Here is a 24,251-nt window from a genome sequence, read left to right on the forward strand (position 1 = left end):
AAGTTTTGGGAGCCACATACTACAACGCTATAGTGTTGAATGGAATGCCTTGCTATCCCAACACCTAGAGATGACCTGGCAAACCACTTGCTCCTAATGAAATGAAAATGACGTGCCGTATATTTATACCACGGCTGCCGCTTAGCGTGTTCACTCATGGTTTGCCCCAATTATTATTTTTTAATCCCAGAAAGACGTTTCTAGTGAGATAAATGATGGGGAGAACATTATCAACACAATAATATATATATATATAGTGCTGGAGTGTACATTAGTCGCTAGGAATGAGGAATGTACTGACCCAGCAGCTGAAAGTTGCATGCTGGGTAAAGGGCGCGTCATGTGCAGATTCTATCATTTTGAGCTAACTATCTTTCCCGACCCAAAGTATTGTTTATAGTGCATTTCTTGCCACCTTATAGCATTTGTACATTTGTATGACAGTCTATAATGCTCCCGTTAGGTTTTTCCGGACGTTTTGGTAATGATTTTCACTATAAAATCATATTTCTAAATGACATGAAGTTGATAAACTGGCCGGAATAGCATTGAGCTAACGGATCTTTGCCGATGCATTCCAATCTAAACGTAACGTTAGTTGTTCAAAACATTACCCGTCTATATAATTTGTTCCTCAACGTTATATAGACGGGTCATGTTTTGTAAACTAACGTTATGTTTAGAATGGAATGAATACATGGGTCGGGAAAGATAGTTAGCTCAAAGCTAATCCGGAAGGGCAGCTAACAGTAGCTACTGTCTAACTGTGATGCATTTTCTGTTTGCAGTCCAATGTTCACCAAAACACACACCCACACACTTATAATTTGTTCCTCAACGTTATATAGACAGGTCATGTTTTGTAAACTAACGTTATGTTTAGAATGGAATGAATACATGGGTCGGGAAAGATAGTTAGCTCAAAGCTAATCCGGCCTGTTTAACCACTAGCTTCTGTTAGCTAATGAAGGCTAATGCTGGCTGAGCAAGGAAACTAACAGTAAACGTTTTTACATGAAATACAGCCCAAAAACCCTGCTGACAAACGTTTGCTTATTAAATACATTCTATACTATAATAATACAAACGTTTCATTGCCTCTCTGTGCCGACAAAGTTGTTTAAATAAGGGGAGAAAAGTAGCTAAAACCAATGTATTTGGATGGGACAGGAAGTACCATTGGCAACCGGAAGTCAGCCGGAAGTGCCTACAATTTGTGCAAGTGGAGAATTGCACCGTTTTGTTTGTTTTGTAATGCGTACCGCCACCACAAGATGGCCGTCCACTTCAATTCATTCACACCGAATTATTGCCTGATGGCAAATTCAAATCTATTTACTATTTGTCATATATGTTATGAATTGAAAATGGGGGACCCTGATGTAAACAAGACGAAAGTCTTTCTCTGATCTGCATCCCATTAACAATTGTATGTATTGAGCTGTACTGTACTGTACCCATTCTGCAATCTGTTAATAAAGTTTTCAATCAATCAATCAATCAATCAATCAATCAATCAGTTAGCCAGCCATAGCCAACATGAACGTGGCTGGGGGAGGGGACCTCGTGTTGGTGCCCAGTCAGACAGCCCGCGCTCTGGGGAAACAATCCAGCGTCTGGGTGATTTACAAACGGGCTTTTTAGAAGTGAAAACATGTACAAAATAATTGGTAATTTCATTATATTAATATATAGTGCCGTGAATCAATAAAACAGTTCAATCAATAAAATGTCCGAGGGCTTTTACTGTATGTTGAAATGCCACATTCCCTTTCTGAATGTAGCAATTATGTTAGCTAAGGGGGATGAACGTTCATATCACACTCGCGTATTACATGAAATATTGTAACTGAACAACATCTCTCGCTAATCGTATGAGATAGAAAGGAACTTACCTCGTTATCAAGGACGCACACAGGATAACACGTGAAGGGGAAACACAGGACGGCGACTGGCTTAAGGTGCGTGATTTTTTTTTCCGTAGCCTTCGTTTGCCTCTGATTGGCTAGCCCATATCTCTCTCTGATTGGTTTAGCGCCGAAGGGTCTCTTCCGCATATTCAACAACAATTTATATGTTGTTCCCTAACCCTAACCTTAATTAACACTAACCCTAACCTTAACACTAACCCTAAGCATAACCCACTTCGAAAGAGGGCCAAAGCATAACCACTTTGAAGCAGAGAATATATGTACAAGGCGGAAGAGACCCTTTGGCGCTAAACCAACCAAAGGCTACGGGGGAAAAAGCACACAGGTAACTTCTATTGTAGCAGGAACTAAAACCTCTTTACCGTAATAAGGCAAGTGTATGCGCAAAAGGAAATAAACGTTAGTGTAGCCTGAACTAAAACCTCTTTACCGTAATAAGGCAAGTGTATGCGCAAAAGGAAATAGACGTTACTGTAGCAGGAACTAAAACCTCTTTACCGTAATAAGGCAAGTGTATGCGCAAAAATAAATAAACGAGTGGTCCACTTGACTGTGATTACCGAAGTGCAGGCTGGCTTGACCATAGATATATATAGAACACTAGATAGTGTTCTATAGGGGCTTGACCGCAGTCTTCTACTGCTTTTGCAACCAAATATTAAACATGATGAAATTATGACTTTTACAATTCACCCAAAACCTGAAAGTATATATATAGTATAATATATAAAATGCTGGTAGTAGCCTACAGAAACAAAACAACAAAACATGACTGCATTGTAAGTACTGCAAATACAGATAATAGAACTATTTGCAATGCAGTTTGTTTTTTCAAGCAAGATTCCAGTCACCATAAAACGACGCCGAGCCTATGGTGTCAAAATGCTTTAATACTGCTGCTTCTTTTGACTTAGAAACTCTGACCACTTCAACTGCTTTCAAGACAGTCTTGTTTTAAATGTAGTTATGACCAGGACCTTTCTTAGCTCCATGATGAGGACAAGACGAGATTAAACAAAATATTAAAAAAATATATATATCCCTGCTCATGTAGATGGTTATATGCTTAAACTATATTTGTTTATTATATCATTCTACATGAATCATGATTATTGTTATTATATTTTTGTATTCCTGCTTCGATGTTTGTTGAGACAGTGCTGGCAGGGGCAATTGTCAGAATTCTAATTCAATATTCAAAAAGATAAACTCATCAAAGGTGACAATGCACACATAAAGTGTTTATTATATATATTTATTGTATTTATGGTCACAGCCATAACCAGTACAAATTCAGTCAGGCCAAATATTTCATATAGTATAGACTAAAGATAGTATCAAGCCACAGTGGGCCAACATCTGGGAAATGACCAGAGAAATACTGGAAAGAGAGAAATATTCTTGGATTTTGCTTGTAAGATAAAATAAAACATGCATTTAAAAGAGAGAGGGGGGGGGGGGTAGAAACCAGAAATTGCACTGGAGGACAACTTTAAATGGTAAATGGTGCTTTTATATATCTCTTTTATACAAAGCACTTTACAATTGTTGGTCCTCACATTTTACCCATTCACGACACTCACACACCGACAGCGGAGGCGACCATGCAAGGTGCCAACCTGCTCATCGGGAGCAATTAAGGGTTAAGTGTCTTGCTCAAGGACACATCGACACGCTGCCCGGGGGTTCTTTTATATCACAGAGGACAACAGTGACCTCTTCATCTTCATTATTAACCAATGCTCAGAGTATCCTTTCGGTTCCTATGGTAAGTAAGGCTTGGTTTTAGTTTTCATTTGTCAATGTTGTCCTCGGGCCTTAGTGTGTTTGAAAGACTCCTCCCAGCACAGTAAATTACTTGATTGGTTCTCTGTATTAAAGATGACAAAATATGACTTCTCCTCCCACCTCCTTTCCCCTCACTAGGAGCTCATGATAAGATAAGATGTTCTTTTATTGATCCCCTTGGATTCCAGGACAGTACATGAGAAGGAATAGAGCACATATTCTCCTTCAAACCAGCATAACAGTCTTGACTGTAAAGTTTCCTTTCTATCAGTTGAGTGTTGGAACCACTGGGTCAGTGCATTAACAATCAAAAAGAAAAACACTACTGCTCCTTATTCCCTCCTTGCATACGACCACCTCCAGGAAGGAGCATGGAGGAGATGAGAAGCTACAGGGACGAGAGACGGAGAAGAAGAGAGGGACATTTTACAATTCATGTGCCTCCACGTTACAGACGAGGCAGAAGATGTCCTTTAATAAAACATCATTTAACATCTTTCTTTAACAGGATTCTTCTGCATGCAGCACATTTTTATTATCATAAAAGCGTATAACCGAACACTGGGTGAACATAGGCTAATCAACTGGAGAAAAGGCAAAAGACCCAAAAGGGCATCCTGCCCTCCTCCTAATCAACAACTTCCTCTTCCTCCTCCTCTGTGAACTTGAGACCTGTGGTGTACTTGGGCCGAACCACTACGCGGTAGTTGACCTGCTCCGAGTGGCACGGATACGCTTGACCTGCACTGCTGTTAGCCGGCATGAGGGCCATGTCCTGGTTGTTGAGAGGCTTGAAGTCCTGAACGTGGACCACATACTCCCCCTCACACAACACCACAACCTTGTTCTGGTAAAGAATGCTGTTTTGAAACTCCACGGGTAAATCATGGTTGCTGTTCTGTGGTACCAGCGATGCGGCCGGGCAGGTCACCACGTCGGAGCACTGATGGTTTTTGATTAACACGCTGGTCGACCAGCCCATGTCCCTGAAGAGGGTGAAGTAGGCGCTGGTGTGCACCGGCGTACGGAAAGTGGCACTGAGACTTTCATAGTGCTGGCCGTGGGATCTATAATGGTTGACTTCCTGTAAACTAAACACGTGGCTCCAGGGATTACCGGTGTAGATCCTGGGTGTGTACGGTCTCCAGTGACTTATGAGCTCACCAAATAAATGTCCAATGGGCAGAGAGTTGAACTGGAAGCCCTGCAGCTTGCCGGCCTGGTAGCGAACACCTTTGAGTCGGTACAGATCTTCAGCCGAGATCATAGGGAAACGGATGTATCTCAAAAGGTCAAGGTTAGATGCACTCCCTTGGGCTGCCTCCCAGCTCTCCAGCGCCTTAAGGACGAAGGCCTCGTCGGGTACCACCAGGTCGGAGCGGTACAGGAGAGCCTTGACGGTGGCCCGGGGCAGGCCACTCCAGGCCGGGGAACGGACCAGAGCCTCGCAGTTCCACGCCAGGTAGCGGAGACAAGTTTGCTGCAGCGCCTTGTCACCGGTGCTGACGGAGTATTCGTACAGAGAACTCGGGGTCTGGAAGGTGGAGTCCTCGGGGAGAAGCCAAGTGAAAAGTTTCCCCGCCTCCTCCTGAAGCTCTTGCAGACCCCAGTCAGACGCCATCTTGTGAATGCACTGTGCAGAGGACACAGTGATAGTGATCTGTCGTGTGTACAGGTACCTGGAAGACAGGGTCAGGTCAGCTATTGCTTTTCTAAACCCAGAATGGTAACTCAATAGTAACTCTTTCCATTACAACCTGCATATAGTCCTTTTACATATCTGTAGTAGATACTATATCTATATCTGTACATATCCTACTCTTACTAGTTACGCTGCTGGCCAGTATGACTACTACCATACTGTCTTTACACCTGTATCACTGTACATATTATACTACAACTCTATACATACTGTACATCTGATTAGCACTACACTCAGTAGTACTACACGACCAAGGTACCCATGTACATGTACATGTCAAAATACTTCCCAAAGGTCAGTGAATACCACGATCACAACACCAGAGGGAGCTCCACAAATCATGTTAAACCCAGATTCGGCTCAAATAAGGGACTAAACACGTTTCGCAATTATGCCACATCAATGTGGAACGCCCTACCCAAAGCTGTAAAGGAATGTGGATCACTACCCACTTTCAAAACCTCTCTCAAGGGACACCTACGGGAGACTGCAATTCAACACTGGCCCCTGTAAATATCCTAACCCAACCCCCTCCAATGTACAGTCATTTACCTAGTATGGTTTTGTCAATAGTTCAATGTACAATTTTGTTTGTTTGTACAGTGTCTCCCCCCCCCCCCCCCCCTCAATGTACAGTATTACTTGTTTATACAGTGTGCCCCCCGCCCCCCCCCCCCCCAACCACCTCCAATGTAAATTACCCAGTATGGTTGTCAATATCCCAATGTACCCAACCCCCCCCCACACAACCTCCTCCAATGTACAGTTTCTACGTCAAATGTATATACTCCCTTATCTAATCTAATCTAATCTCCAACACATAGGAGCCATACAATAAGAAGTGGTGGAAAGTAACCAAGTATTTCACACTTAAATTTTGGGGAACTTCATACTTTCACTCCACTAGACTTCAAAGGAAATATTGATGTAGATGAGACACTTTCAAACATACAGCCAGCCAACTTCAATAGGATGTAATCAGAGTCAGCATAAATGGATGACATATCACTTTAAAACATAACCTTCATATTGGTCAAAGACTAGACTTGCGAAGATAAATCCTGGCATGGATCCCACATGCGACCGGTGCCACCAAGCCCCTGGCTCACTTATTCATATGTTTTGGCATTGTCCAGCACTGGGCCCTTTCTGGACTTCCATTTTTAAATCTTATTCATACATATTTTTTATGAATGTTGACCCATGCCCTCTTATTGCATTATTTGGTCTGACACCGGAGAACGCTGCAATATCTACTGGGCAATCCAATGCCATGGCCTTTGCCTCACTCATTGCCAGACGCCTCATCCTATTCAACTGGAAGGCAGCCACTCCCCCCTCACACTTACACTGGATGAGGGATGTTATGTCTCTTATACATATAGAGAAATTTACAACACAAGGCCACACAGATACCTTCCACAAAACATGGCAGCCCTTCCTATCTCATTTCAAAACCCATATGACTCCTTCCAAACTTGGGACCCCATGACCCCCCTCCTCCCCCTATCTACCTTCCATGCTAGCCCACGTATGGCTGGGGAGATGGCATTGTGGTGGTCTGCTAAGGGTGTTAAATTTACTTTCCATTTTATTTGTTTTACCATCTGGAAATTACGCTACTAAAATGGAGAGTATTACTTATATTATATATTATTATTACGGTCTTTCCTATTGTAGCGACCTGAAAATAGTCTATTATTCAGATGTGCTAACTTGCCTTTTACCTTCCCTTTGTACACCAAGACATTCGAATTGGTTTCATTGATATTCGCACGAACAATGACACAGGCGTCTCCTTCTTTCTATCACTGGAAGATGGATTATAAATGACATTACTGGATCATATTCTGCAGTCCTTTTTCCCTGTGGAGCTAGTGGGCGACCAGCAGGGGGCGGTGGCAGGCAGAGAGTGTCGGGGAGAGGTGGAAGGAGATATATGGGAGCGGAAGGAGAGAGACATTCTCTTCGGCTTTGGACTTGGCCGTGAACGGTCGCAGCCACGGCGGGCGTGTGCTTTGGAATAGCCCCGTTGAAGAAGTGAAGCTGGAGAGCCCCGTGAGATAGCAACGGGTGATAAGAGGTACTTGCTAGTGGACACGATATCCTAGCAGTACCAGCGATAGTGTGTGAACAATTAGTGCAGAGCCAGGCACTAACAATCGGGTTATAATAGTTACAGTGAGCGGTATAGGTAGCGTGCGGCTAATAATATATCTGAGTTCACAGTAGTCGGGTTATAGCAGTTACTGTGCCGGTATAGTGTGCGAGCCAGATACGGGCGTGGATCTACAAACAGTCTGCCCCGGCCGTCAGCAGCTGTCTTCACCGGCGTTCTGCATCAGCTCTGCACCGGCTGTGAGCAGCCAGCACGGGAGTCGTCCCGTCCAGCAGAGGTCGTCATCGCCCAGCACACACTCTCAGCCAGCACTGCCTCTCTGCCCAGCTCCGCCTGCTAGCACCTGCGACGAGAGCGTTCAACGCCATCTTGCCACCAGGACGGTGGTGGAGCGGCGCGGCCGCCATTTTGGTAGAGTAACATTAGGGCTTCGGTGCCCAGGATCTATTGCACGTTACACAGTGTGGTGCGGCCTGCGGGCGAAGTGAACACTAACAACCAGTGTCTGAGGGGTACCCCAGACTATATATGCCGGCATTAGAATAGGGCTTTTTGCAAGGTATTAGTGGGCCCACACTTTTGTTTTCGTTCCTTTCCTTTGAGCGTGATAACATGTGTGTTTAATAATATTTTCCCATTCAATTAACCCTTCCCTGTGGGGAAGTTACAGACCTGGTGCATTATAATTAAAGCCTTTTGAGGTATTATTCTGGCCGTATAATTAAAGCCTTTTGAGGTATTATACAGGGTGAAGACCCAGACGTGGGTGATGAGTCAAACACAGTGAAGTATATTATCCTTGATATTAACCCAGAGGTGGGTGTATAATATACGTGTTTATGAGGTATTGAGTTACACACAGGAGCTATAGTAGGACTTCAGTCCAGTCGACCACTCCTATTAAATAATTGTAACTGACAGTATAATTAATATAAAGACTTGAATGGGGTTCTGTGTGCGTGTCCATTCCTGTGCCCAGTATTAATTATTTTGGTGTGGGTACGTTAATATAATTAACCCTTTCCTATTCCACCTTTCCCTCTTCATTGTAAGGTTTCTAGGGTCATTGAGGGAGGGTACTGCTTGCGGGGGGAATTCAGAGTATTTGATTACAATTCAGTCACGAGGTGTGGGAGGGTCTAAGGAGCAACTGGGAGGAGTGGGAGCGTGTTGGGGAGTACTGCTGACCGCCCTGCGGCAGGGAAGGAAGACCAGAGTACCAGACTAGGTTGGTAAATCCCGGGCCCCATCCACTTACACTACCAGCCTCCAGTCGACGCCCCAGGCCCAAAGACGAGGGTGCAGTCAGACAGAGTTCTACTGTGTCCAGCTACCTCCTGACTGCCAGCAACCGTTCCCACGAAGCAGGGATAATCCACCCTGCTACACTATTTATATATATATATTTTTTTTTACTTCATTTCTTTTTGCGTAGCTTTGTCTGTCACATCTGTATTTATGATTAATTATTTAAATTTTTTATTTTTTATTTTTATTTTTTATTTTACATGTATGTTTGTCGTCGCCCGCACTGGGTGGGATGGGGTGGGATTAGGGGATAGGAATGGGGAAGGAAATGGAAGTTGTATAATTTGGATAACTGAAATGTATAAATATGTACTAATTCTTCCAATAAAAAAAGATAAACCTAAAAACATAACCTTCAGAAAAATGGAAAATATCCAATAATGTCACATTTACCTGACAAATGTGGTGACGTATGGGCGGCAGTCAGAACTGACGTCGATGCTAAGGCTGCTGTCATTCAGGGAGGAGGAGGTCGTCCCCGGCTTCAGGGAGAGGATCAGTCTGTGAGTGCAGATGGTCTCCACCGTGCTGTTGTCCACCACCACAGAGACATCCAGGTCACAGCCACGTCCACTGTGGAAGAGCTCACCCAGCAGTTCAGAGAGCATGGCGTTGTGGGTCACAGTGTATTTACGGCTGATGTTCTGGGCTGAGGCTGAAACAGATCAAAAAGAGAGACACGGTATCGATAATGTACTGGTGGAGTCTTCTTTATACACATTAACTGTCACATGATTGGACCAATACGTTACTGTAAGTTTAACCACAGATACAGGTGGCTCCATGGAGACTATAATGTGATGAAAAGGCTTTTGGACATTAATCGGACGAACCTTTCTCACAGACTACGCCAGCGTCTTCACCGTGGTTGCAGTCTGTAACCCCCCAGCCCTTGAAGGGACAGCGGGACAGGTCCTTCTCAGTGCCCTCACAGTTTAAATCATCCATCCAGATTCGACCATGACCTGAGACAGAAACCCTTGTTGAATGTAAATCTACACAAAAAGTCTGACATTGGGGGAGCTCCAGTAGCTCACCGCGTACCTCGAGCGCTATTTCGGCGCCGGGGACAACCGTGCTCGTCACGGATCTGGGGTTTAGCGAGTTCGAATCCCGGACTGCAGCCGTGCCTTTCCCAGAGTGTCTTCCCCCCCATCTGTACCCCCATTCAGCCTGTTTCTGTCGGTCATTCTTGACCAGAGTAAAATGCGATAAAAAACACGCAAAAAAGAGCCAGCGGAATGGCCAAAAGTTAAAAAAAAAAAAAAAAGTCTGACATTGACCATAATTCACATGGCAGACACTTTTCTCTTATGCAATGCTCAGGTTGGGGTTCCTTTCCATCAAAGGAATCCCAACTTGAGCATGACATAAGAACAAAATGGCAGTCGTGTGAATAAAAATAAACAAATACAAATTAATAAATAGTAATTGACCTTGACCATACACCCCTCCAGTGACCGCTGACACAACTCCAGGGAAGTTGAGATGACGACAGACCACTCGCGCCTCCGCCATGTCCCAGCTGTCATCACACACCGTCCCCCACTCTCCATTATAGTAGACCTCCACACGGCCCTCATGAGGTAACTGGCCCCCAACGAGCCTCGCGTCACCATTCTGTAACTCTGCATAGTGGCAAAACACAAAACAATAACCTTTTTTTTTATGTTTTTGGGGGGGGGGGGGGGGGGGGGGGTGAATGTGTCATTGGAAAACGATAAGCATATCCCTTGCAATAAAACAACATTGAACAAAGGCTTTACGATTAATAGATTCATTTATATGCAATCATGCAGAATGACCTATTTAAATATAGTGCTTACCAGGGATGTACTACGTATAATGTTTCAGTCAACTAAGACCAAACCGACTGAATAATCAACTAAAAGGCGGCAGCCCTATCAAAGTTCAAAACTGCAGGGATAAGTCAAATGTTATGATGTAGCCGATAACAAATCTATAACTAATACTTTACTATAGATCAGTGATGGAAACATTACTTTTGCGAGTGTGAATGTTCCTTTTTGATTCAATACAATAATATGTAGGCTATACTTTAGTTCTTAATTAGATAACTGGCCCCCAACTATAGCCTCATGTCACCATGCTGTAACCCTGTGGCAAAACACAAAACAAAACCAAGTAGAACAACCTGTATTCACCGAACTATAATAACGAATAGGGCTGTCCCCTCTTAGTCCATTAGTTCAGTCATAGGTTTTTAGTAAATTTTTTATAAAAAAAATTAAGTTTTTACTCTCCTGGCCATCTCTGTGTTGTGTATTGTTTTATTTCATGGAGGCAATCGTTCGGTGGAATTCTGTCCTCCCACGGCTTACTGCCTAAAACACCTATCTCTTCTCCCCCGTGCAGTCAGAACAAATGTACGTTGAATCGTCCATTTTGTATAAAAATTATAGTTTATTTACATAAACAAAGGTTCTTATACAGAATGAAGAACGAATTGAAAGTCTTTAAAGGCCAACTTACATGTTGTATTTTTGTTCAATAAACAATGTGGACTAGGCCAACGGTGACTTTCATGAAGAAGGACATTTTTTTTATTGAAATTGACCCAGTTTTAGCGTTTTTATCAAACATTTTGTCTGCCCAACACAATCACCACGCACGTGGATATTTTAATCAATGGTTCATAATGTGCGCGTGTAATCGAAATGATGTCGTCACAACAGGTGCAGGGCACTAGGGGGCTCTGAGAGTCACACACAGCTAGTGGCAGGCACTGCAGGCAGAGAGCCTTGCTACTACTAGCCGAATGAAAATTTATCTGTTTCACCTAACAACACTATTGCTCCGTGATCATAGCCATCCATCTCTAAAGCTAACCACTATTTGTAAAAGCCACAACCACGTTACCATATTTGTAATAATGTAAATCATTGTGTCGTTGTACATATTGTGTATACACCGTTAGAAGCTAACATAGCTTAGCTTGGTAGCTATTGTGCTAACAACATATCCCGACGTCCGGCTCGCTGGCCGGCATGAACGCCCGACCCAAAATGGTTCTCTCCTCTCTGTACACCCCCGTCCCCACGGCCACGGGTACCCTGCCGGGGAGCCCATGGATGCGACAACGGCGGCAGCCGTAGGGTGCTCGAGCCCGTAACGCTAGTGGTACACGATAGCTATGAGCTAACTAACGCTACAGGCTCAAACACCCTACGGCCGCCGCTGTTGTCGCGTCCACAAGCTCCCCGGCAGGACACCCGCGAGGACGGGGGCACACAAAGAGGAGAGAACCACCCCAAATCGGGCACTCATGCCGGCCGACAAGCCGGACGCCGCGGCACGTTGTTAGCACAATAGTAGCCCACTGTGATGCAGCGAGTGGGCCACCATTGATCAACATGCAGCGACGTGTAGCTTGCATGATGCGTGTGCAGTGCTTTGCCACACAGGTCTGAGAGGAGGACCTGCACATGATTTTACTCGTTCCCCAAACTCCTCTACATGCCCCGATCTAAAATGGTTCACGACAGTAGACATGATGCTAACGTTAGCCAGCGCCATATATCGAGTAGTACTATGACCCGGACGGGCATAAGGCATACGTTTCCTGAAATGACGTCACGGCCGTGCTAGCGTCTGATAAGCTTTTAGATTTGCTCGTGCATGTTATTCGTGCGTGGACCTTTTTAACCATTTCTGAGTGAAATTTCCGGCGTCAAATGGAAAAAAATTAATAATTAAATTAGATAGATACCAATGATGTAAACTACCCATAATTGCAGAGTAGGGTTTAACCTGCAAGTTGGGCTTTAAAGGTCTAAGGAAAGCTAAGAAAATATCCATCTCATCTGTCTCGCTATCCACACGCTCCATTTCCCTTCCGCCCTGCTCTCGCTCTCCAGCAGGGGGACTGCCTGCTCTCTACCAGATTGTCCCCTGTGTCTCACTGTCAAGACTCAACTGAACTCGACCAGAAAAGCCCAACAGTTTTTCTGTCGGTTCCTTATCTCTTAAAATGTCTCTCTCTCTCTCTGGGAGGAAATGATTTACAGTACAGTACTGAATTTTGCCATCCGGACACATGCAATTTGAAATATGAATATAGAATATCAGACCTATGCGGCTGAGTGGCGCAGTGGGCAAGGCGTTTGCCACTAACGCAGGATATGCTGGTATCGAGCCCAGCTCTCTGCGTTGCTACCGGCTTGGCCGGCCGTCATACTAACACAATTGGCAGTGTTAGAGGGTGGGAAAGCCGGTGGGTGGGGATTGGACGTTGTGGACAGCGACTCCTACAGATCGGTTGGGTGACGCCTGTACAGCAGAAACAGGAAGTATCGGGGGCAGCGTGAGCCTCCCACGCGTTACTCCTCGCCACTGAGAGTTCGAGCTGTCTGGTGAAAAGATGTGTACCGGAGGGGACACGTGATGCAAGGCTTCTATCCTCACTACAGCCGACCAGTGGGAGGCATAGTGTTATGGTTTGTAACCGACCTCAAACGCAACGGCACAGACAGGAAGTTCAGAGTTAGCCAAAAGCTAGGGCGTATTTATTTACAGAGTCACAAGATGGATGAGGTACAGTAATCAAACAAACGGGGATCTGGCATGTGACGATGTAGCGGCTCTGCAGATACTCCCAGTAGATAGTGGTGAGGAATTGGCATGTGACGTTGTAGCGGCTCTGCAGATACTCCCAGCTTTCACTCACGGTGGAAAACGGAGAGAGAGAGAAATCAGAAACAGCCCAACGAACACACAGAGGCAGAGAGGTGACTGAGTCCAGTATTAATCCCAAGTGACTTGATCTTCGGTGTACCACACACAAGTTAGCTGAGTCCAGTGAAAAAACAACACGGTATTCTTCAGTGTTATTCTAACACACAAATTAGCTGAGTCCAGTGCAAAACAAAACGGAATTCTTCAGTGTTATCCTAACACACAAATGAGCTGAGTCCAGTACAAAACAAAAACGGTATTTCTTCAGTGTTCACCAAACACACAAAAAACTGATAATCCAAAAGGACTGTTTCCAAAAACTCACCAGAGCGCAACGCGTAAAGCGGGCAGATAACGAGGCGCAGCTCCAAACGGGGAACCAGGTTCTCCACAGCGGTTCTCCACAAAAAGGTCCTGGAGAGAAAGAAGACAGGAACAGCGACGGGGAAAGGCAGGTATATGCAGTTGTATTCCAGAACGACCCAACATCGATAGCAAGGAGGTCTGTGTATATAAAGCCTTCAGGGGCGCTAATTACAAAAACTGTGACAGCTGCGGGATGAGATTGATACTTGCTCCAAAAGCGTGTGGCGGGGAATGCACCAATCAACACGGCACCTTAAAGGAACGGAGCGCGTGGCGGGGAATGCATCAATCAACATAGTACCTTAAAGGAACGGAGCGTGTGGCGGGGAGCGGACCAAACCTCACACATAGTCTAGCAACGTTCAAGACAGGGGAGGGAAGAATTGGAATCACGAAATTGGGATGGGAGAAAAATAGAAAAATAAGGAGAAAAAGTGGATACAAAAAAAGAATATCAGGCCTATAAATGACGTTATTATGGCCAAGTCACACATCTATGGATCGGGCCAAACCTCCCCCTTCCAATGGCAGAGTTCAATCTGGATTTAGTACCACCAGGCGCCCCTGACAGGGCAGCAAAAACCGTTAATTAAATCTACTGTAAGTACAGTTACTTTTTTTATAATGTAAATATCTCCGCCATTTTTCATCAGATTGCAACACGGTTATTTGCTAGAAGGTAAAGAAACGAACTACGTTCTATTTTATGACAATAACGTTCAGGTTTGTTCGACCAAAAAAAATTAAAAAGTTTCATGCTGGAAGTCAGATGATTGACAGGGGCTGGCGTGAGCTGGGAAGTGTAGTTTTATGAAATTCTAAAGCCCATCGAAAGCCCTGGGTCTCTTCTTTCAAATGACTACACTCAAGTTAGGTTGCGGCATGTCCTTCCATCAATATACGCCGGTTTCCGTCTCAATGCGCTGAGATTTCTATAAACTCATATTCATAACACTTAAAATCATTGGTAAACAAACGTAGTGCTAAAAATATACACTTTGACTGCTGTTTTGACAGGGTTAGGGTCTTTACTCTTGGCTATTTGAAAAAGAAACGCAACATTAATAAATCTGTATTCATCTATTTATGGCGTGATATCAATCTCGTACCAGTACCGGACTGCTCGGGGGTAAGGGGTTAATGAGCTATCTACCCTCCTTTTCTCTGTGGTGTTATCTCAAAATAATTTGCCCTCTGCCCTTGGAGCTCAGTCTAACTCGCCTCGTCGCGACCCGCACCACTATCTAGCCGTTTCTAACCTTTCCCCTAGAATCACGGTTCTAGCCTTGAGTTGGAGATACGTCTTAGCTGAGATGGCGTCCTTCCCCCACCACCCCCGAGCCAGAGGCAGACTGTTATCATGGTTCTACTTTAACAACTAACCAGTTTAAGAAAGGCCCTGAATATAGGTATTACGTACTTTACGTATTTATCCTGTTACAATCATAACGAAAACCAGTCATATCTTTCAATATCTGTACGTATCGTACTCTTACTAGTCAAGCTGCTGGACAGCATCATTACTAGCATACTGTCTTTACACCTGTATCACTGCATTATTAGGGATGGGTACTGAATCCGGTACTTTTATATATGTAGCAGGGTGGATTATCCCTGCTTTGTGGGAACGGTTGCTGGCAGTCACAAGGTAGCTGGACGCAGTAGAGCTCCGTCTGACTGCACCCTCGTCTTTGGGCCTGGAGCGTCAAACTGGGGCCCGGTAGTGGGAGTGAATGGGGCCCGGGATTTACCAACCTGGTTTGGTACTCTGGTCTTCCTCGCCTCTCCGGGGCGGTCAGCAGTACTCCCCAACTCGCTCTCACTTCCCTGAATACCTCCGTTAACCCTCCCACACCTAGTGACTGATATGCATAAATAGATTCGTTCCTCCCGCAAGCAGTACCCTCCCTTGATGACCACTAGAAACCTTATAATGAAAAGGGGAAAGTTGGATAGGAAGGGGTTAATTGTATTAACGTTACCCACACCAAAAGAGTTGATAATAGGCTCAGGAATGGACACGCACACAGAACTCCCATCTAATTCTTTATCGTTACTTATACTGGTCAGTTACAAAGATTTAATAGGAATGGGTCAAATAAAATGAAGTCCTACTATTACTCAATTTGTAACTCAATACCTTATAGACACTTATATTATACACCCACACCGTATAGCACCAGGTATGGCCGACCCCAAATATAATATACTTCAATGTGCTTGACTCATCACCCACGTCTGGGTTAATACCAGGGATAATACCTCTCTCAGGCTTTAATTATATGGTAGTGATAATACCTCTCTAAGGCTTTACTTATGATACAACAGGTCTGTAACCTCCCCACAGGGAAAGGGTGAATTAGATGGGAAAATATTATTAAAGAACAAACACGTTATCACACTCAAAGAAAATGAAAAGGTGGGCCCACTTTACCAAAACAAAAGTCCTATACTAATGCCGGCATGTAATGTTTATGGGGTACCCCTATGAACTGTAGTTAGCAACATTAGCTTCGCCCATAGGCCGCATCACACTGTGTACTGTGCAATAGGATCCTGAGCACCGAAGCTCTAATGTACCGCGCCACCACTGTCCGGGTGGTAAGATGGCGTCGAACGCTCTCGTCACGGGCGCTAGCAAGCGGGGCTGGAGCAGAGGGAGCAGTAGCGGGCTGAGAGCGCATGCTGGGTGATGGCGACCTCTGCTGGACGGGACGAACTCCCGTGCTGGGCTGAAGACAGCCGGTGCAGAGCCGATGCAGAACGCCGGCGAAGACAGGTTGTTGACGGCCGGTGCTGGGTCGACGCGCGACAATAATCTGGCCCTACCTTAACTGAAGCTACTCTGTGGGTCCCAGACAGCCCTCCTGCTAGCCGCAACATACAATGACTAGGGATCGGTACCGAATTCGGTTCTTTTGAGGTACCGAACTGAAACACGTCGGTACTACCGAGTATCGATTCAAGTGAGATACCAAAAAAAATATCCTTTTCTTTTTTTTTTTACCTTTTTTTACCTTTTTTCTTTTCGTGTCAACGTTCACACGCACAATATATGCTTACCTAGGATTTGACTTGATTCAACAACAAAGCAGTTGGAGCAATGGCAAGCCGAAAACGGTCGAAATTGTAGTTATTTGAAGTTAGGATTTTTTTTTCACGACTGAGGTAGGTAAATAAATTTTTTTTAGACTAAAGTACCGAAAAAAGGTACCGTTGGGTACCGGTATCGATTCACAGGTACCGGTACTGTATCGGTTCAAATGTGAAAGGTACCCATCCCTAACAATGACGCAGGGTGCCTCTAAACACCGGTCCTCTTCAAGCCACGCTGGCTGGGCACCTCACTGGAGGGGATATTTTTAACATAAGCCAACACTTGGCTATACCGCTTGTCTTCTAGAATAACTCGTAGTATCACTAGGGTTGTTCAGTGGGGACATGCAACACGCTACTACGCTTATATTTCTGATATAACCCGTAATATACTCAAGTTCAATACGTTCACCCGTGTGATCCACAACGGGGGCTCAACGACACGTCCTTCTCGGTTCACGTTCAACGCCGAAGAGGCTGGCCCTCCTCACTTCCGTTCCCGTTGACTTGCTTCTCCTGCTGTGTCTCTCTCGTGCGCTCCGCCTGCCACCGCCGCCCCCTGCTGGTACCTCCAACTAGCCCCACAGGAAGCACTGGGTGGATAGAATATGATTCAGTTCACTGTTTATAATCCATATTCCAGACGGTGAGAGAAGGAGAAACCTGCGTCATTGTTCGAGGGAATATCAATGGAAACTAGTTAATATGTCTTTGTGCACAAAGGGGAGCTAAAAGGCAAGTCAGCACTTCTGAATAATAGCCACATATTCAGGGTGCTACATATATATATATAAACAAATTGTTCTAAATAAATAATGATAATAAATTTGGATTTATTTTTTACAACTGAGGTATAGGTAGATTACATTTTTAGAGACTAAAGTACAGAAAAAAGGTACTGTTGGGTACCGGTATCGATTCACAGGTATATATTATACTACAACTCTGTATATACATCTGATTAGCAGCACTACACTCAGTAGTACTAATTTATATATTTTGTACCCAGTTTAATCAACTGTAGCCTACATTGTATATTGCTGTTGCACTTCACTGTCACATTTGCACTCTGGTTGAACATCAAACTTCTCTTTGTTGTACTATACTTGTGCTGTATGATGACAATACATTTCAATCTAATCAAACATATTTTGAGGTCCCTCTGTATATGACTGCATTCAACAATGTGGTAAACACAATTTTACAGATTTTTCGATTTAATCAAGTTAGGTCAACAAATTCCTTAGTTGACTAAGCATTTCTTAAGTATTAAATTGTCATGTTTTACGACCATCATCAAATCAAAATGTTTCTGAGGTTCTCTCTGTGTTGATCATTAATTATCATGATGTTTTCATTCTTCATGTACTGTTATGTCATTAACAGCTAGGCTGCTGTCCGTGGAGACTCACCCACAGATATGTCGACCAAGAGAAGGACACAGGAAATGAAGAAACACTCCCTCCACATCTTTCTGGAAACATAGTGGATGTTTATTCTGCACTGAAGGAACACAGTTCTTTCTCTCTTTCTCACACACACACACGCACGCACGCACGCACGCATGCACGCACACACACACACACACACACGCACGCACGCACACACACGCGCACGCACACACACACACACACACACACACACACACACACACACACACACACACACACACACACGCACAAATACACTCGCACACACCTTTAAGTAAAGGAGAAATGAGAACCCTCTCTTACCCAGTTGATCCTGATGCTGAATCCACAAATATGTTCTGTTAACAGAACATAAACACAATTAGAATCAACCAAATTAATAATAGTTCAAACAAAAAGACATATTGGCTAACACAAACAAATGCACAAATATAGGGTAATGATGTGCTTTCTTTATCAAACTATCATCTACAGCAAAACAGCATATTACTGTACCCTATTGTAAAAAGTAAAAATGCCTGTCCTCAAAAGTCTCAGATAAGCCATTGTGAATATTTGACTTCAAAATAGCCAGCCAATACAATACAGTGATTATTTCTAATAGCCTGCCTATCTGATATGCACATAATATAATAATGAGAATACATTTTACCAAACGATTTGCCGAAATCACGCTGCATCCACCCCTGTTCTGTTCAGTCTGTAATCCCCTGTAATTCTCTAGTTTCGATTCTTCGAAAATGTGTGTGAGAGGGGAGGTTATTGAGCAAGGAGGAGGGGATTGAGCAAGGAGGAGGGGTACCATAATGGCTAGATGGGGACTCCTTAAAATCTTGTTATCTAACACACACACTCACACACACACACACACACACACACACGCACACACAAATACACTCGCACACACGTTTGAGTAAAGGAGAAAGGAGAACCCTCTCTTACCCAGTTGATCCTGACGCTGAGTCCACAACTATGTTCTGTTAACAGAACATAAACACAATTAGAATCAACCAAATGAATAATAGTTCAAACAAAAAGACATATTGGCTAACACAAACAAATGCACAAATATAGGGTAATGTGCTTTCTTTATCAAACTATCATCTACAGCAAAACAGCATATTACTGTACCCTATTGTAAAAAGTAAAAATGCCTGTCCTCAAAAGTCTCAGATAAACCATTGTGAATATTTTACTTCAAAATAGCCAGCCAATACAATACAGTGATTATTTGTAATAGCCTGCCTATCTGATATGCACATAATATAATAATGAGAATACATTTTACCAAACGATTTGCCGAAATCACGCTGCATCCACCCCTGTTCTGTTCAGTCTGTAATCCCCTGTAATTCTCTAGTTTCGATTCTTCGAAAATGTGTGTGAGAGGGGAGGTTATTGAGCAAGGAGGAGGGGATTGAGCAAGGAGGAGGGGTACCATAATGGCTAGATGGGGACTCCTTAAAATCTTGTTATCTAACACACACACTCACACTCACACACACACACACTCACACACACTCACACTCACACACACACACACACACACACACACACACACACACACACACACACACACACACACACACACACACACACACACACACACACACACACACACACACACACACAAATACACTCGCACACACGTTTGAGTAAAGGAGAAATGAGAACCCTCTCTTACCCAGTTGATCCTGATGCTGAATCCACAAATATGTTCTGTTAACAGAACATAAACACAATTAGAATCAACCAAATGAATAATAGTTCAAACAAAAAGACATATTGGCTAACACAAACAAATGCACAAATATAAGGTAATGTGCTTTCTTTATCAAACTATCATCTACAGCAAAACAGCATATTACTGTACCCTATTGTAAAAAGTAAAAATGCCTGTCCTCAAAAGTCTCAGATAAGACATTGTGAATATTTGACTTCAAAATAGCCAGCCAATACAATACTGTGATTATTTCTAAGTCAAGTCAAGTCAAGAGTTTTAATTGTCACGGCATACAAGTATACAATGAAATGCGGGTGGTCTTGCCCGCAACGATGTGCAATACAGTGGTACAACATAGTAGAATCCAATAAAAAACAACATTGTGCAATAAACAGGTAACATGGTGTGACATCTCGGTATCTGTACATAGTTATTTACAGAGCATATAGGACATGCTAGGTAGCTTTGGTAGTGCAATACACTGTTCCTGTTATTCTAATTCAAAGTGGCCTTTCCTTTTGGCCATAAGTGTGCGTGTGTGCGGCATGAGTGTGTGCCCGCTCATGTTAAAGTGTTAAGTGGCTGCTAGTGTGTGAGCGTGCACAGCGTGCGTGTCGTGTGTGTGTTCATGTGTGCTTGTGTGTGGATAGTTCAGTGTTCTGTGGCACTCAATGTTCATTGTTCAGGGCTCTGATGGCCTGGGGGAAGAAGCTGAGCCTAAGCCGCTCTGTCCTAGTAGCTGGGGTTCGCAGGCGTCTGCCTGACCTCAGCAGCTGGAACAGGCTGTTATTGGGGTGGTGAGGGTCTTTCATTATCCTGCAGGCTCTGGATTTGCACCTCTTGTTGTATAGAGCCTGCAGGGGAGGTAGTGCAATACCCGTGGTACGCTCGGCTGAGCGCACCACTCTCTGTAGGGCCTTCTTGTCCTGTGCCGTGCTGTTTCCATACCAGGCAGTGATGTTTCCGGTCAAGATGCTCTCTACAGCTCCTGAGTAGAAAGACTGGAGTATCTTCCCCGATACTCTGAACTTCCTTAACTGTCTCAGGTGGTAGAGGCGCTGTTTCGCCTTCTTTACTACTGTGTCTATGTGTGTTGACCATGTCAGATCCTCTGAGATGTGGACCCCCAGGTACTTAAAGCTGCTCACCCTGTCCACGGTAGCCCCGTTAATCATCAGTGGTGTGTGTGTCTCCTGCTGTCCTCTCCTATAATCCACGATCAGCTCCTTGGTTTTACCAATGTTCAGGAGCAGGCTGTTGTCCTGGCACCAGCGTTCCAGTACCTCAACCTCCTCCCGGTAGGCCTTCTCGTCGTTGTCCGAGATCAGCCCCACCACCACTGTGTCGTCTGCGAACTTCACTATGGAGTTGGAGCTGAACTTGGCCACACAATCGTGTGTGTAGAGTGAGTACAGCAGGGGGCTTAGAACACAGCCCTGGGGGGACCCGATGCTCAGGGTGATGGTGTTGGAGGTTTGACCCCCCACCCTGACCGCCTGGGGTCTTTCACTCAGAAAGTCCAGTACCCAGGCGCTCAGGGCGGAGCTCAGACCCAGCTCGATCAGCTTGTCCACCAGTCTGGTGGGGACTATGGTGTTGAACGCTGAGCTGTAGTCAATGAACAACAGTCTCACATAGCCCCCCTTCTGACGGTCAAGGTGGGAGAGGGTGCTGTGCAGTACCTGGGAGACCGCGTCGTCAGTGGACCTGTTTGTCCTGTATGCAAATTGCATAGGGTCCATATCACTGGGGAGGGAGGCACAAATGTGGTCCTTGACCAGCCTCTCAAAACATTTCATGACCACAGAGGTGAGTGCCATCGGTCTGTAGTCATTTGGACATGTTGGGGAGGGTTTCTTCGGTACAGGGATGATGGTAGACATCTTGAAGCAGGCAGGGACCACTGACTCCGCCAGGGATTGATTAAATATGGCGGTGAACACCGGGGCAAGCTGGTTGGCACAGGACTTAAGTATGCGTCCTGTTATACCATCTGGGCCAGCAGCCTTCCTGGTGTTCACCTGCATAAATGCTCTTCTCACACTGTGTACCGTCAAAGAGAGAGCGTCCCCGCCCCCCCGCGGATGCCCCCCCCCCCTCCACAACAGCCGGCGCACCAGTGACGTCACTAGCCGTTGGGCTAGCAGTGCCACTGTTTGCACCAAACCGCGCGTAGAAGGTGTTGAGCTGGTCCGCAAGGGAGGCGTCGTCGCTCCCCATTGAGGGGGCGCTGACTTTGTAGTCAGTTATAGCCCTCAGTCCCTGCCATAAGCCTGCCTATCTGATATGCCACATAATATAATAATGAGAATACATTTTACCAAACGATTTGCCGAAATCACGCTGCATCCACCCCTGTTCAGTCTGTAATCCCATGTAATTCTCTAGTTTCGATTTTTCGAAAAGGGAGTTGAGCAAGAAGGTGGGTTGCGCAAGGAGGAGGGGTACCATGTGGGGATAGATGGGGACTCCCTAAAATCTTGTTATATAATGTATAAAGTTTTATAAACCCACCCCTACTTTAGCCTCATTGGACCTCACGCCCACTTCCACCAATAGTATGCAGCTGCAGAACGTCAGAACCACCACAGTAGCGGCGGGTTGAGGCCCCGGCGGGCTGAGACCCCGGCGGGTTGAGACCCCTCGCTTCCATTGGCTGATTTGGGTCACGTGACCGTCCCACCCAATGGCTGAATTGGAGTGTTGCACTGCGGGCATTGGCTGATTTTGGTCACGTTGCACTGCGGGATTGATTGATTGATTGATTGAAAACTTTATTAACAGATTGCAGAATGGGTACACGTGACCGCCACAGGCCCTGATTGATTGAAAACTTTATTAACAGATTGTAGAATGGGTACAGTGACTGATTGATTGATTGATTGATTGATTGATTGATTGATTGATTGAAAACTTTATTAACAGATTGCAGAATGGGTACAGTGACCGATTGATTGATTGATTGATTGATTGATTGATTGATTGAAAACTTTATTAACAGATTGTAGAATGGGTACAGTGACCGATTGATTGATTGATTGATTGATTGATTGATTGAAAACTTTATTAACAGATTGTAGAATGGGTACAGTGACCGATTGATTGATTGATTGATTGATTGATTGATTGATTGATTGAAAACTTTATTAACAGATTGCAGAATGGGTATAGAGGTGTGATAGGTGTGATAGGTGTGAGAGGTGTGATAGGTGTGATAGGTGTGATAGGTGTGATAGGTGGGATCGGTGTGGTGTTATAGGTGGGATCGGTGTGATAGGTGTGATAGGTGTGAGAGGTGTGATAGGTGTGAGAGGTGGGATCGGTGTGATAGGTGTGATAGGTGTGATAGGTGTGATAGGTGGGATCGGTGTGATAGGTGTGAGAGGTGTGATAGGTGTGAGAGGTGTGATAGGTGGGATCGGTGTGATAGGTGGGATCGGTGTGATAGGTGGGATCGGTGTGATAGGTGTGATATGTGTGATAGGTGTGAGAGGTGTGATAGGTGTGATAGGTGTGATAGGTGTGATAGGTGGGATAGGTGTGATAGGTTTGATAGGTGTGATAGGTGGGATCGGTGTGATAGGTGGGATCGGTGTGATAGGTGTGATAGGTGGGATCGGTGTGATAGGTGTGATAGGTGTGATAGGTGTGAGAGGTGAGATAGGTGTGATAGGTGTGATAGGTGGGATCGGTGTGATAGGTGTGATAGGTGGGATCGATGTGATAGGTGTGAGAGGTGTGAGAGGTGTGATAGGTGGGATCGGTGTGATAGGTGTGACAGGTGTGATATGTGTGAGAGGTGTGATAGGTGGGATCGGTGTGATAGGTGTGATAGGTGTGATAGGTGTGAGAGGTGTGATAGGTGGGATCGGTGTGAGAGGTGTGATAGGTGTGATAGGTGTGATAGGTGGGATCGGTGTGATAGGTGTGATAGGTGTGATAGGTGTGATAGGTGTGAGAGGTGTGATAGGTGTGATAGGTGTGATAGGTGGGATCTGTGTGATAGGTGGGATCGGTGTGAGAGGTGTGATAGGTGTGATAGGTGTGATACAGTGACCGTCACAGGCCCGGATTGATTGATTGATTGATTGAT

General features: G+C 44.8%; 1 protein-coding gene across 2 annotated transcripts; it reads right to left on the reverse strand.

The window, feature by feature from the left end:
- Positions 1–3,176: 3,176 nt before the first annotated feature.
- On the reverse strand, positions 3,177–19,788 carry LOC311230388 (galectin-3-binding protein B-like). Of its 2 annotated transcripts, XM_084316654.1 has the most exons (8): positions 19,724–19,788; positions 19,378–19,412; positions 18,739–18,773; positions 18,418–18,479; positions 10,285–10,476; positions 9,682–9,813; positions 9,242–9,503; positions 3,177–5,398 (listed from the first exon to the last, which is right to left on the reverse strand). In XM_084316654.1, exons 1-8 carry the CDS (start codon positions 19,749–19,751, stop codon positions 4,348–4,350), a joined length of 1,797 nt encoding a protein of 598 aa, XP_084172780.1. In that variant the 5' UTR covers positions 19,752–19,788; the 3' UTR covers positions 3,177–4,347. The 2 variants fall into 2 exon arrangements, with proteins under 2 accessions (XP_084172780.1, XP_084172781.1); XM_084316655.1 differs by lacking the exons at positions 19,378–19,412; positions 19,724–19,788 and adding an exon at positions 19,088–19,151.
- Positions 19,789–24,251: the final 4,463 nt, after the last annotated feature.

The sequence above is a fragment of the Notolepis coatsorum genome (assembly GCF_963971535.1).
Source record: "Notolepis coatsorum genome assembly, chromosome: 6".
Classification (NCBI taxonomy): Eukaryota; Metazoa; Chordata; class Actinopteri; order Aulopiformes; family Paralepididae; genus Notolepis; species Notolepis coatsorum.